Raw genomic sequence first — 15,931 nt, 5'->3', positions numbered from 1 at the left:
GTTTATAAGTATCTATGTGTTCATTCAGAAATCTTCCACCCACTGACATGGCAATTACATTTCCCACAGAAGGTTGTCTTGCAGGGGTTTCCTTTATAAAATCTGTATAATGTGATCCTTTTAAGCAGATGAAGGGCGGGGAATCCAGCATAAAATTGTTGAGTTTTCCTTTCAAATGTAGATTAGAGGTCTTGTTAAAGATGGGCTTTTACCTTTTGAACTTGGTCTCCTGCTGCTCTCCTCTTCCTCCCCTTTTATGGCCTGTGCCCCTCTTGGCTTTAGAGTGACAAAAAACCCTTGGTGCACACATGTTTGGCCAGAGCTTCATGTCTATTGAAACTGATTTGAAGCCTTACTAAAAAAGGGTGCTTCCTGGTAGGTGCTTAGAATTTGGGAAGCATTCCGCTTTTGTAGATAAATTGTTGACAAATTCAAAATGCATTCTGTTGGAAAATTAGTGCAAGCAAAGAAGTTCTGCAGTAGTGAGAGTGAGCAGTAATTATGTGGAATCCAGTTGCTGAGCACTTTACAAGCTTCTGACACCTTGGGTTGAGAGAGGTGAAGAATGAAAGAGAAAAAACAGGAGTATCAGCCCTTTAGGTCAAAGGCAATTAAATACAGGCAATTAAATACAGCCTATCTTGTGACTTGTCGATCAAAGGTAGGCTTCCACCCTAGCTTTTGAAATCAGCCCAGGTAGAATTTGCCTTCAAGCTGCTGCTGAGATTTATGCAGCTGGTGGCTGAATGTTTGACACTTGAGATTGTTCCCGGCAGCTTTTTCAAACCTAGACCTGCTTTGACTCTGTTCAGCAGAATTTTATTGCCTGTAGGTAGGAAGCGTGTGAGCCTTAAATTTAATTTGAATAGACCCTTTTCTTTCCCTCTCCCCCCTAAAAATACAGCCTAGGCAAACATTATCCAGCAAAGTAAAGGTGCCTTTGTAAACAATTTATCTCTGTATAATTCTGATGAGTGTGCATCTACCCAGGGTTATTTACTGTCGAGAAACTGAGATACATTATTGAGTAAGAAGGAAAATTTGAGTAACAATAGCTGCTTAAGGAGACATGCTCACATGAATATGAGAGTAGAAAGCTTCAGTATTTTCAAACAAAGGAATGTGTTGATCTCTTGCTACTTCAAAAGGCAGTGATGGAATGACTGGAGTGGTCCGTGGATTAATTCACAAAGGCAGCAGCTTCAAAGTAACTTTTCCTGGCTGCATATTAAGAGAGAACAACAATAAAAGCTTCGAATAGTGCCTGTCTTATGTGTGTTGGTTTGATAGGAGGTAAATATTAAAATATGTAGAACCTGAAACTCCTGGAACTAGGAAACATCTCCCCATAAACAACCCACCCTAGCTGCTTGGCTTTTGTTGCTTAGTGACCGTTAGAGGATCAGGGTAAGGGTTGGGAATTGTCCGCAGGAGGTGTAGACCTAGACATAGCATTAAAGTGTCATGTGCCTAGTGCTTCATAGGACTAGGAAATAGATGTGCTTCTGTTCCATTGTTATAGTGTTTTGGGTGTGTAAAGGCTTTCAAATTCCTTAAGCTATTCATCCTTGCAGCAGCCAATAGTCACACTTGTCCCCACTTAATGGTTGATGAATGCTGGCTGAGTTGAGATGTTTAAGCAGACCCTTTTACATTGGTTCTCTTTCATTTTCTCATTTCCCCTGTAACTTCTTCCAGTGGTTTTGAGGTACTGCCCTCTATAGGAGCTCTGTGCTGAGGATTTTTTTAAAAAAAAAACTATGAGAGGAGAGATAAAGCTACAGTGGTATCTCGGTTTACGATTTACGAACTTAATCCGTTCCGGAAGTCCGTTCTTAAACTGAAACCATTCTTAAACCGAGGCACGCTTTCCCTAATGAGGCCTTCCGCCGCCGATGCCCTTCCACCGTTCGGCTTCCATTCTTGTTGTTGTTTAGTCATTTAGTCGTGTCCGACTCTTAGTGACCCCATGGACCAGAGCACGCCAGGCACTCCTGTCTTCCTTCCATTCTTAGTCCAATGTAAAGTTTGCAAACCGGGACACTACTTCCAGTTTTGCGGAGTTCGTAAACAGAATAGTTCATAAAAAGGGCTGTTCTTAAACCGAGGTACCACTGTATTTCAAAGGCATTTCTTAAATTATCCACATAATTTTAAGAGTTAACAATTAAAAGCATAAGTTCTGAAACAACTGTGTTCTCAAAAAGCTTTGAACTTAACTTAAAACCACAATAAAATAATAAAATAAAATAAACCACAAAAGAGCAGACAGAATTTTTGCAGACTAGACTTTAAACCTATTGGTTTACAAGGAGATTTTTAAAAAAGACTTTCCCCCTTGAGATTACTGAGGGTTTTTCATCCTGTTTGGGATGAGTTCTTTTTAAATTAATTTGACTTAGCGGTAGTTCACACAATCCAAAGTTTGGTATTAATTTTATTAAAATATTTATTGAATGCCTTCCTGGACAAATAAGGGTTGCCAACCTTTTTAGCCCCAGGGACACATTTGCGTTTTTGATCAAGTACCATGGACACCAACCTCTCTGGTCGCTTCCCTCCTCCACCAAGACAGAAAGAGTGTGTGTGCATACAAACACAAACTTTGCTTTTCCAAGGGATCTAGGTAAAAGTCAGATACAATACAATAAATATGAGCCTGGAAATGTTTGTCATTCTTCCAAATTCAGTTAACTTAAGAGTTTCAGTGCAGTGTGAAGCCTTTTCTGACATGGAAGTGAATACTATAGTCTTTGGAATTATTGTTTGCATACAGTGACTAAATTGTAAATACTGTATCTGTGTACAGAATTCTCACAAATGCCTAAGATCTGGGAGGTTCTTCTTGACTAGAATCTTGGAGTTTGGCTTATGTGAGCTGCTGAGATGAATAAATGAGAAGTCAGTGGGAAAAGGAGCCCTTTTGGGAGGGGACTTCAAAAGGTGGAGGTGTGCTATTTTTTTATTACAGTTATTTATACTGCCCCCCCTTTCAGGATATAAATTCTGCCAATATGACTCACAAGTAACTTTTCAGTTATATATTTCACCCCGTGAACTTGGGGTGGGGTTGAGAATCAAATACTTCAGCTCCAGCTGATAACTTGGTTTAATTGGCAAATAGTGTTGATTTGAAAGCCATGAGATCACTGGTACTGAATAGCAAAGGTGTGTGTTGTTCCTCCTCCCACTCTGATAAATAAATAGCATAGGTTTAGTTGTTCCTGTATGCAAGTGCATATTCATTGAAGGGTTTCATAGAATCAGAATTGTAGAGTTGGAAGGGACCCCGAGAGTCATCTTGTCCAACCCCCTGCAGGGCAGATACGGTATTTTGAAATCCAGTTCCAGGAAGATTTTGTACTGATTTGGGATTGAATGTTTGAGAGTTACAACAGCTGTAAACTGTGTTTGAATACATTATTAACCCCCTGAAGCTACTTGCCAGAGGACAGGTTTTTGTTTATTCGTTTGGCTTCCGTTCTGAATATAGAAGGTGACATACACCATTGGCTTGAATCTAATAGTCCACAGGTAGGAATGATGTCACTTCCCTGAATTTAAATAGCTGCACTCTTTTGTAATTCAGAGGTCTGACATTTCTGCTCAGCAGCTTGTTTTTCTCGCTGGCTTCCACTTATACGGCAGTTCCTTTCAGGTAGTGTATGTATTCTGACTATTTTTCTCCCTTGGGGTTTGGTTTCTGTCTCCTTCCAGGTGGCTAATGAAGGATTTTGGTTTATTTATCGTAGCTGTCTAGTCTGACTGTCATTTCTGTGTGAGTGGTTCCTTTTAAAGACCGATGCCTCTGTCTAGTAAAACTGGTTTACCTGAGGTCTCTTGAGTGATATCTTCAGATGAGGCAGTTTGCCAGGTGACTTGTATCTTTAAAACAAAAACAAGTCACCCTCGTAACATATATCGTCTTCCTTAACAACAGTCAAGAAAGGTGTCCCTTTTTTATAGACTCCTGGCATCTTTATATTTCCTGGATTTTTTTCAAAAGGCTTCTTGAATTTTGTTTCATACACACACATCCATGTGCCCATATGGAAGTCAATTTAGTCAGGAGTGTATTTATTTGGAGATGTCTAATATTGTTTTTCCATTTTAGAAGTTTAGCTGACCTTCTCTCTCTCTCTCCTCCCCTTTTTTTGTAGGTAGAATTGACCTCTGCCAAGAAAACATTAAACGTTGGAGGGGGGAAATAATCAAAAGCAGTTGGCGTCTAAAAGATGTGCCATGGAATGGTATCAGCAACGAGCACCACCACATCACTGCTTACCTTGATCAGTCATGGGATATTTTTTCCATTGGCTCTCTTCAGTACCCTCACGGTGGAAGGACTGGACTCATGTAAGTAAAGCTCTCCCTACTTAACTTTTGTTAGGTTTCTAGCTCTCTGTGCGATGGCTCAAAGCAAGTAACAATAAATGCATTAAAAAATGGCCTCTTGTCACTTAAAAATTCAGAAACAGAACAGAGAACAAAAATGGCTTAAGGCAGCTTCCTTATCCTTTAAGGATCTTGGTAGGAGCTAGGTAGGGGGTTATATTGCCTCCAGTGCATGCTTGTGAATGAAGTGGAGATTCTAATCTCACCACATGAAGTATGGAACTGATACACAGAGAACTATTTTGACTGGTTAGTGCAGATACAAGGGTGTAATCTTGTGAGAGTTGCATTAGTTACGTCCTGTTGTCTAAATGACAGGTTACTCTATATCTTAAAGGCATCTTGTGGTTTTCTCCAATGTACTTTTTGGTTTAACCGTGAGTTAAAACCTAGAACTGACTTGTGTAGATAGAACCAATGGACTGCAGTTGTGTGGTGCAGTGGTTAGAGTGTTGTACTAGGAGCTGGGGGACCCCACTCAGCATAAACAAAGCTCACTGGGTGACCTTAGGCCAGTCACTGCCTCTCAGCCTAACCTACCCCACTGGGTTGTTGTGGGGATTAATTGAGGACAGGGGAGAACCATGCAGACCACCTTGAGTCCTTGGAGAAAAATGATGGGGAATAAAAATAATAATTGTGAAGAGGTAATACTTGCCCTCTCCCTTCCTTGGATAGCACTGTGCACTGAAACCCCTCTTTGGAGGAGCACACTTTATCATTGGTATAATCACACTGAGACACTGAATATGGAAAATAAGCAAGCAAATTTTATTACAGGAAATACATATTAGACAGGAAATATTCTGTTTCTCGCCATGTCTCTGGGGGACAATTTCTTACATGAATTGCTAACATTCAGTAAAGGTAGTCACTGTTGTTGAGGGCACTGGCTTGGTCTTTATTTTGAGTTTACACCCCTTTATTCTAGCTCCCATTGAGAAGGGAACCCTGATAGGGCAAGTGCATCCATGCAATATACAGTACTTGTAATAAAAACTTAGCAAAATATTAAGTATGGTTCTGGAGGGCAGAAGAGAGGTTGGAACAGAGAGACTTACTAGCTGCTGTCCAGGTGTGGCTAATGGACAACATTAGTCTCTCCCCCTCTCCCCGGTGTGGATGGTCAGGTAGATTATGGCTGAATTTTAACTTTTAGAAGATATCTGAAGGCAGCCCTGTTTGGGGAAGCTTTTAATGTTTAATAGACTATTGTATTTTAATATTTTTTGGAAGCCCCCCAGAGTGGCTGGGGTTAAATAAATAAATAAATAAAATATGAATAATGATAAGATTATAATAACTAGAGAATGGGGAAGGCCTGTTTTTAAAATGCATGCATCCTTATTATTGAATTCTCCATAGCTTCTTTGGCCATAAGCCTATGGGATGCTTGATTGTAATGTCTCATTCCTGAAACTCTCAATTATTTTCTGAAATATCTGTTTATTTTCAATATTTGTAATGGCAACTCATCTGGCTATAGATGTGGAATTTAAGAAGCTGTTTAGAGCTCTTCAGTGTAGTTTTCCAAGTGTGTCTGAGAAAGTTGCCTGAAGCAGCTGTAGTTTGCCTTGGTTCAAAGGTTTGTGCCTTGTGTTAGAAATGGGCTGCTTGTCTCTTACAGTACATCACATTCTTTCCTTTCTTTGGGGTTTGAAATGGGTAAAGAGGTTGTATCATACAAGCAGGTGGCTGGACCCCACAGCATTTAAAAGTATTTGTGGGGAAGAAAGGTTTTAGTTTAGGAGTATTCCTTGACACACTAGAGCAGGCATAGGCAAACTTGGCCCTTCTTGACCACTGGTCCTGTTAGCTAGGGATGATGGGAGTTGTAGTCCCAAAACATCTGGAGGGCCGAGTTTGCCTACGCCTGCACTAGAGCCTTCTCCTTAAGGATGTGACTGTTTCCAGATATAGCTGTTTTGTGTTAGTTGCAAGTTAACTGATAGCTTAAGGGGAGGTGGAAGACAGTAGACATGCAACAAAGTTCACCTGCAGCAGAGTTAGGTCTTTTGTGTACTGTAACCTAAAGTCCACTAAGGATTTGATATATTGATAAGTACCCAGCTCTGCTTTCAGTAGGCATACCTACCTATTTTTGAGCTTCTCCTTGCTTTCTGGGATTCCTTGCTATTTAGACATTTATACAAAAGAATGCAAAGGTCATAACACGAGTGCACTTGGTAGTGGAAAAGGTAAAGTTCCTTAATTGCCTTCATTCCTAAAATTTGATACTGATGCAAAGTGATGTGGAAATGCTAAAAGTTTGACAGCAGATGTCCCCCAGATGAAGCTGACACACATCAATTTAAATTATTCCTACCCCACACTGAGTATGCTCCTCTGTGAATGCTAAAGTCTCATAAAGCAGGCATGAATATTGTAAAAGGAGAAATTCCTCTAATTTTACCATCCCATGGTAAAGCAGATGTAGCTCCTGAAGAGAGGGGGAAATTATATAATATGTGAGGAAATTGAAATCTATGTACTGGTTAGTTGCCTATAGCACCAAATTCATTTTGAGATAGCCAAGTGAAGGTGTACAGTGATACGGACAGATTTTTATAAGAAATGAAGTAAGTATAATGGAACAGAATCTGAAGCATATGGAATATATATCTTGAATAACAATATTAACTGTAATTGTATACAACGGTCCTAAATGATGTGCAGCTAGGTTCAAAGCTTAGGATTTCAGATATTGCCAAAAGATCCCCATGGCCCATTTCTTGGCAGCAGTATCCAGCAAAAAATAAAGGTGGCATGAGAAATTTTAATTTAATCTGCTTCTGGCGAACTCTACCACTTACTAGAATTTCAGAACTCGTGATAAGGGAAACTGATTTGTTTGAATATGATTTGGAAGATGACTAATAGTTCTTACTTTCTTAGTAGAACATTTAAGTGACTATGTGTCCTTTAAATGGGTAAGAGAAAGGTAGAGGTCCTTGTTCAGGAGAGCCAGACAAAGGTGTAAACAGACCTTGGAAGTGTAACTAAGCACTTCATGTGAAAACTTCTAACGTTGCACATTTTAGGGATAGTCACCACACCAAACTACTTTATAAATCACAACGTTTGACAAGACTCGGTTGTAGGTAAGATTTTCTGTATGCAAAAGGTCCTGGGTTCAGTATTTAGTAATCTCCAGTTTAAAAGGATCGGGTAGTAGTTTGTGTGCTGGCCACATGACCCGGAAGCTGTACGCCGGCTCCCTCAGCCAATAAAAGAAGATGAGCACTGCAACCCCAGAGTCGGTCACGACTGGGCCTAATGGTCAGGGGTCCCTTTACCTTTACTAGTAGTTTGTGTGAAAGCCCTCTGCCAGGGTCTAGGATAGCTGCTGCCAGGCAAACTAGACAATACTTTGCTATATGCGCAAGCAGCCTGACCTGGCATATGGCAGCTTACTAATAATTTTAGGCCCTCACTCTGACCCAGAAGATCTTTGCATGCATGAGTTCTGGTGCAGTTTCCAGCTCGGTTGTAAGGATTTCACTATCAACTGCTGTCGGGAGCAGCCCTGTTACACATCTTTGGTGCAGGCATGGAGGTGCCCCTGATGTAGCACTAGATGAGGGTGGTCGTTGTGCTCTAGCAGCTTTGAGTGCTCATCATGGTGCGATGAGCTGACATCCATTCAGCAGAGAGCACACTAGTTTAAACTGCTGATGCTATCAAACCTTATTCCTGCTGAACTGTAGCAAGCAAATCACTGACTTTGTGCTTGTAATACTATATTCATTCAGAATGCTGATCTGTTCTCGTAACAGCAAGCGTTGACATGTTCCAGTGTCTGCTGTTTAATTAATACAGGGTTGTTCAGAGAAAAGGGCTGTGGTGGGTGAAAGCTTTGGTAAGAACTTGAGGTATTTCTTCTCCACTCTTACTTCCCAAGTTTCTTGTTGGAAGCATTTTCCATTGTGTATGACCACTTTCTTTTCCATTGCTCTAGTAGGCTATTTCATGACACCACATTTAGGTTTATGTAGGACTTCTTTCTAGAAAAAAAGGTGTCGGAACTTGTTGACCTTTTTTGAGAGGGAGCACCCAAACTTCAACTTTTACCACCCACCTCTGCCACAGCAATCACTCTGCCACCTCTCGCCTCTGCAGCACAACAAAGAGATGCCGGAACTCAGTTCCCGTGAGTTCTGGCTGGGGGAAAAAACTTTTCCTTGAAGGCTTATCCATGCATTCATGCTACAATGTATAGTACCCAGTATTTTTAAAACATGGGCAATGTTTGAGTTACTCAAAATGCAAGCCACTGGATTTGCTTCTGTTTCTGTGTTAAAAAATGGATGCACATTTACATGCAAAAGGATTTCTGAACACTTAAATGGTTCAAAAGATCCCATGTCCCACAGATGAAACAGAATTGGAATGCAATCCTTCAGATTTTGTGTTGCTCCAAAACTTAGGATATAGTCCTCTGCTCAGAAAAAGTACCAAAATAAAATTTAAACACATGTTTTAAAAAGAAATGCATTTAGAAATGCACATATTTTGATAAAATAAATACTTAAAAATGAATTTTCATTCAGATATTTTTCACAGATTAATGCCAGAAACAGGATGAGGCAGAATTATTTAATTTGCCAGATTTTTATACTGCTCAATCAAAAATAATCAAAAAAATAAACTCCAAGTGGTTTGCATAAAAATGAACTATTTTACGAGCACATATAAAATTGATACAGACTGGAAATGGACTGATCTGTCCATCCCTACTGAGCAGCTTATTTGATCCCAATATGTGAATATGACCTTGCATTTGCATTTCTGTCTGTTAGTTCATCCAGCTGAGGATTTGTGGATGCTTCCTTGGTTTGGAATTGCAGATGGCTGAATGTTCTGCTTGGTAAATTCATCTCTTACATTTTGGGAAAGAAAAAGCACAGTGTCTCAGCTGTCTTTTGGGAGACTGCATTGGACATTTATGATGCTTTGTGTTTGAAGTCAATATTTTGTCAAGTTGTGACTTTCTTTTATTGACTTGAGCAAATAAAATTCATTCTTGCATATGGATCGTTGGAAGAAACAGCACTTTCCCAGATATGTCTGTGTAATGTACATAATGAATACTTATAAAGGAAATTTGGCTAATTTGGTTTTTCTGCACATTTTAGACAGTTGATTCTTTATAAAATCGGATGACTTTTGTAGTGTCTTGAATTACCCACACAAAACATGCATTTTATAAAGATGTTCAGAACCAGCAAAGCTTGAAATACCCCCAAAACTCCCAACCCTATCTCATAAACTTTAGCCATAAAAAATATAATATCGGCCAGAGTTATGAAAGGTGCCTATGCATTGACAATGAGAATGTACACACTTGTACAGGGCTGCAGACATATGCTTTAGTCAGTAGACAGGAGTTCTGAGGAACATTTAGACAAAGGGAAACTAGCTTACTGATTGCAGGAGGAAAGCTTGTTGGTTGTTGCCATCCATCTGTCTCAGGAGACAATGGAGGAGTGCACCTTTAGGGATGAAGTCAAACCGTTGGGAGAGTTACAGGGCCTGCCTGCCATGGCTATAGAGACCGATATGGGAGAGGCATGTTTTTTGCAGCTGGGGCAGATGAAGGCATCTGGTTGTGCTGCTGCAGATGCACCATGGCATTTCTTCTCTTCACTCATCCCAGTGGTCATTACTCCTCTAGTCTCTGCTGTAGATACACAACCTGTCTCCAGGCACTATGGTTTTCTGCAAGGGATTCCCACACAGCAGGGTTGATGTTCTCAGTCTTCATGTCTTGTTTATAGACAAGTACACACAATTTTCAGTTGAGCTGAAGGTATAGGAAAGCATGAGGGAGAAGAATATGCCAAAGAGAGTTGGGGTGAGCACACAGCCCCGTTTCACACTGCTTTTAATAGGGAAGGTGTCTGAGCATGAGCCATCACACTGGGAGGTGCTGAGCATGTTCTCGTGGAATTGCATAGTAATCTTGTGGAGTTTAGGTGGGCATCCTGTCTTGTTGATCACTGTGTAGTCCTTTTTGGCAAAATACTAATACTAATTCTATTACTAATACTGATACTAATATTACTACTACTACTACTACTACTACTACTAATAATAATAATAATAATAATAATAATAATAATAAATGGCTTACCTCCAGGCAAAAGTGAATGGATTTTAGGCGTGGGCACAGCAAAGAAGAGACAAAACTTGGAGCAGCTCAAGAGCAATGTTGGCCTCATTAGTGTGGGATGGCATGGCATAGAATGGTGTATTGTCATTCCTTCCAGGAGCTGAGAACAGTATTAGCTTTACAACAGCCCTGAGGAATGATGTGCGTGGGCTAGGCTGAGCAATTGGCATGCTCCAGGCAAGGGTGATCTTTGCAGGCGAGTGGGAATTCAAACTTGAAATTCCCACATCCATACATTCCTGCCAGTTGGCCACCTGGCTGGTAAACACTTCACAGGGCAAGTCTCTCCATGGTTCATAACCATGCCTCCCTTGGAATGCTGTAATGTATCAGAGGTAAATGAATTCCTGGAAATTCTTTGTATATTGGGGAATTAATGGCCACACACACTGGTATGGGTCCATTGTGTGCCTGCAGATCTGTATTTCCTTCTTGAAATATTACTGTACTCACCAGTGGGCCTAGTATGATGAAGCTGAACAAGATGGTAATTCTTCACACACTTTCACACAAATGCACTGTTGAAATAATCCCAACAGGTTGGTTACCATGTACTGCTAGCAGTTTCTACTTAACACTTTACTTGAATTTTTTTTATTCCCTCTTTACCTCCCCCCCCCTTGCTGTGACAGTTTGTGCAAGGTGAGCAAGTATTCCTATAATGTTGACTTGTGATAAAATGGTTTCTTTATATGAATCTTCAGCTTACTGCTTCTGCTTTTGGCAAGATGTCTTAAAAACAATCATCTCTAAATCCAGCCAGGGAACAAGCAGTGGAATGGAAACAACTTTTGAACACTGGAATATTCATTCACTGGATACAGTAGCTTGATCAGCAGTGTACGCTGCCAGTTAATGTGTTTTTTCACCTGTTTAAATGTTAGCCTAGTTTCCACTTGACTGAAGGCTCAGCTTGAAGCTCTGTGTGTGGTCTGCTTAGAGACTCATTGAAATCCCTACAAATTGGAGGTGGGAAAACAGCAACATATGAAGAGTTCTTGCTTCATGTCAGTGTAAATATTATCTTCCGGTAGTCCTGGGTTGGTTGGTGACAGTTCTGCCTATTGCAGATTTTTGGGTGGTCAGCTAAAATTCTAACTTGCCTTGTATGTAAATAATTCTGTCCATTTGAAAATGTGGTTCCTGTTTATGTTTGGTCAGGGAAAAGGTTACACCCTGAAGCATGTCTTCTCTGAAATTTCTCTAATGTAAGAATTCATGGCTTTGGGATATGTAAAAAATAATAATCATATTCTTCTGTCCTACATTTTGAAGGAATGAAAATGGCAATGAGTACTTTCATGATGTTGCACATGCAACTGCATCTTAAGCACCATCTTGATTTGAGAGTAGACTTTTGAAGAACAATTCGTGATGTAGTGGTTTGAGCGAAATTCTCATTTCAAATGTTGCCTCCACTGAATGTAAGGTAGCCTTAGGCAAGCCTTAGGCAAGGCATGGCTGAGAATGAAGCTACACACTGCAGACGGTTGGCACGCTTATTCCTCATTTCACTGTTCCCCATTACTTGTTACCAAAACTTTATTTATCTGGACCACAGCTGTCAAATATTCCACAGAGGAAGGGAATAGCTGTTGAGAGTGGGAGGTTAGGTAGCTTACAATAGACCCTGATTAAACCATCTGTAAAAGGGCACAGCCAGAACGGCTTGTCACCCAGGCTCTGCCACTTGTCTTCTGGTGCTGTGCTTGTAATAATATTAGCATTTCAAAAGGGGAATTACCATAACCCCCAGGTTCTAAGAGGTAGATGGTTTGCCTCCTAATTGAAAAGCTGCTTTGTAGCTATTGTACTCCTGATTGACATGCATAGCTGATAATAAAAGTGAGACTTGGAGAGGCTTTAAAAGTGAAGGTTGTCACAAACCTTAACATTTCAAGGGTCTACAAATGGCACTACTTCTATCCTTTCTAACGGGTCCGAGGGATTTTAAAAGTAGTTCATGTAACTGCAGGAATGATCTGCTATAGAGGATCATTGGAGAGACTCAGAAAAACTAATCATAATCACAGTGTTCTAAAGAATATTAAGTGTGCTCTTCCTTTGCCTTTATTTTCTACTATTTGGATTATATTTATAATACACTGAAATAATGGATGTTTTCTATATATTAAAAAAAAATTCTAAAAATTTCACAGCAAAGTCTTTTGCTTTCGTGACAATACTTGATACTGTCAAGAGCACCATTAAATAGAAAAAGAGTTTCCAATAACTATTTTAAAGTAGATTCAGGTAGAGCATAAGGTCACAACTTTCGAGGAGCTGGAGATGGCGTTTATAAGTGGTCCATGTTTCACAAGTGTACAGTAAGGTTGTAGTGCAATACACCATGATCATCTCATGCCCAGAAACCTATGTCACCACTGTGGAAGGACATGTGGATCCAGAATTGGCCTCCACAGTCACACACTGTTAAGACCGTGTTCATGGAAGACACTTGGCTACGAGTGATCACAGAAGAAGAAGGTCACAACTATTAAAATATACCTGTTCTTAAGAATTGGGCTTTCATTAAGAGTAACAAACTCTTCTCCCTTAGATTGGCTTGCATTTATCTTGCTTTCAGACAAATTCCAGATGTACATTGATGTTAAGATTTATTTGCATATTCCATGTTATCTAAACACTTGCTCAAATTGATGGATTCTAAGGATGCTATAATAAACTCGCTTATAAAAATTATAAAATGATCCAGTAATAAAATGTTCCCAAATAATAAACACAAAATAAGCCAAATGTTAAATGTAGTTTAATACAGTAAAATACTCCATCATTAATTTTTTAATTACTCCTTTCAAAGATTCCTAATCTGTAAAAAGGGGCTCGGGCCATTCTAGCATTGCATAGTGTTGGGATACCACCAAGAAGTCCCTTCTGTGTATTTAAGGAAGCCACTGCTACCTCATTTCAAAAGAGCAATTATCAGTGGCGTAGTGTGGGTTGTCAGCACCCGGGGCAAGGCAAGTAATTTGCGCCCCCTAACCTGTGGATTTGCGCCCCCTAACCCGTGGATTTGCGCCCCCTAACCCTAACCCCCAGATGTTGCGCCCGGTGCGGCCGGCACCCCCTGCACCCCCCACGCTACGCCACTGGCAATTATAAATAATAAATTCTCTATTTTAGTAGTCTGGATTCATATGGAGAAATGGGAATTTCCTGTGCTTACAGGTTTTATGAGGAAGAGAAGGAACCCCAGTCTCTGGCTATGTTTAGTTTGGACTGACTTAAACCACCTTTCCAAAATATCTGAGCTACAGTACACAGCAGACCATAGCATTATTTCCAACACTTATAAAGAAACTTCCCCAGAGTCATACCAGTGAATCTGAGTCACTCTGTTGTGCTCTGGTTTTTTTCAAATGGGTTGGTTTAATTGTGTATATCCTGTGCTCTGACACATGGGGGATCAGAAAAGTAGGTTCTGAGAGGTGTGCAATTTGTAAGGCCTTTGCTAATGTTGTACACATGCATGGACAAAGAATGGTAGAGCTTCTATTTCCTGTGATCTCCATGATTCATGTAGGTTTGACTAAACTTTCATGTGGCGTTGATTTTTAGAAGCCTAAAATAACTAGCAGAGAGAACCACACATAGTCAAATGTACTTTTTATTTTAAAGCAATTTTCTATAGCTCTTGTGGATGTAGAGGGAGGATGAAATATGAACTGCACCTGTTTAATAAACCAAAGAGATTCAAACATAGTCAAATGAACTCTGAAAACCTAATGCTCAAGAATTTTTTCCATTGGAGAAGATGGATTTCTATGGATGTTTATGGCTAGTCAGAGCAAACCAGGAGCAATCAAACCATGGCTTCAGATCTTGGCTTTTGTCCTCAAATGGTAGTTTTAAACAATTTACAGTTCCGTGTGTGTGAGGTGATCTACCAGGTTGTGCATGCTGTTATATTGCAAGATGCAGCAGTTTTGGCATGTTTCATCATGTAATGGAATAGGCTAAGCTCTGGAGTTCATAGGACTCGTCTTGGGACATGAACCTTGAAAACCTCTGTGTTTCTATTGTGCCAACAGTCTATGGGATCCCTTAATGAATAAATATGATCTAAAATTGCTCCTGTGGAATCCTGAGAATCTGAGGCATGATTTAAGTTAGAAAAGCATTCAGTTCTTATGCCTGCAAAGAGCAGCATAAAATAAAGTGTGAAGAAGTTCACTGAATCTTAAATAAGAATGCTCTAAGTCAGATTTCTATTGATTGGGGAAACTATGATTTAATTTGATAGATCTGAGAGTTCAGCAGTGCTTTGCATCATAAGGAATCCATTCAAAGCTCTGTCATGACTAAAACTTCAGTATAACCATGACTCATAAATGTCAGAAGTTACACAAAGGTTGTATAAACCTTCCATTTCTACAGTGTCTCAGCATCGATCTGGTTTCTTAAAGTTCATTTCTTGTGTCATCTTGAGAAATGGAACACAATATGCTTTGTCTTTTTGTTCAGTGGCTTAGCTCACTTTCGGGACAGGTTTCAGGGGGAAATCACAGATTTTGAGGAAGATATTCTGATGTTAGTGTTGCATAAATTGGTAATATACAGTGGTACCTCGGGTTAAGAACTTAATTCATTCTGGAGGTGCATTCTTAACCTGAAACTGTTCTTAACCTGAAGCACCACTTTAGCTAATGGGGCTGCTGTGCCGCCGCCGCACAATTTCTGTTCTCATCCTGAAGTAAAGTTCTTAACCTGAGGTACTATTTCTGGGTTAGCAGAGTCTGTAACCTGAAGCGTCTGTAACCTGAAGCGTCTGTAAACCGAGGTACCACTGTACCTTAAAATGATTTCAAAGTGGAAGGCGGGCGGGGGTTTCTGTGCAGTCTGTTATTGGGAATGTACCTGCATCCAGCCATAGAGCGTTTGGGAAATTTTTGAAACCCCCACCCCCAGGTTCAGTTGGCTTTGAACACATGGGGCAAGAAGGTTGAACCAGTGCTATTTTGTTCAGTTTATTTCTGACTGGCATCTAGCAGAACCAGAAATGAAAGTGGTCTCTCTTTAAGAACTCTCTGAGGGGTTTTCCCCCTGAGAACTTTCTTCTTTGCACTTTCACTCTATTTTGGTGAGTAGAGCACTTTCCGAGAATTGTTACAGTGTACTGTTGCAGCAAAACCCCTGAATATGACTGTCATAATCTTGGCCTCATTTGTCTTCGTGAAGGTTGTTGAGACCTGCAAACGTTGCCCAAGGCTTACAGAGAAAGCCAGGGAACCTCAGGTGCAACAGTTCCCATCTATTAATGTGCAAATGTGCTTTGAAAGCTATTTGACATAATATTTCAGGGTGTGCACCCTTTATTCGCCTCTCTGTCTGAGGGATCCCATG

At 40.2% G+C, this 15,931-nt stretch overlaps 2 protein-coding genes across 5 annotated transcripts in view; one reads left to right on the top strand and one right to left on the bottom strand.

Moving 5' to 3' along the window:
- CCDC177 (coiled-coil domain containing 177) overlaps window positions 1–2,582 on the bottom strand; it is a 41,767-nt gene extending 39,185 nt beyond the window's left edge. Inside the window, exon 1 of the mRNA XM_081186214.1 lies at window positions 2,578–2,582. The gene's annotated coding sequence lies outside the window, so the exon portion shown is untranslated. The remainder of the gene's footprint in view (window positions 1–2,577) is intronic.
- SUSD6 (sushi domain containing 6) overlaps window positions 1–15,931 on the top strand; it is a 56,369-nt gene that overhangs the window by 22,899 nt on the left and 17,539 nt on the right. For 2 of the 4 annotated variants that reach the window (XM_081186401.1, XM_081186404.1), the window contains exon 2: window positions 4,161–4,356. In XM_081186401.1, the coding sequence (XP_081042527.1) occupies window positions 4,236–4,356 (121 nt within the window). In that variant the 5' untranslated portion in view covers window positions 4,161–4,235. Of the gene's footprint in view, window positions 1–3,536; window positions 3,659–4,160; window positions 4,357–15,931 lie in introns of those variants that run through there. The other 2 variants (XM_081186403.1, XM_081186402.1) reach the window with 2 other exon arrangements.

The sequence above is a fragment of the Podarcis bocagei genome (genome assembly GCF_964188305.1).
Source record: "Podarcis bocagei genome assembly, chromosome: 1".
Classification (NCBI taxonomy): domain Eukaryota; kingdom Metazoa; phylum Chordata; class Lepidosauria; order Squamata; family Lacertidae; genus Podarcis; species Podarcis bocagei.
Note: the sequence above shows the minus strand (reverse complement) of the source record. Positions and strands in the feature narration are given on the sequence as shown.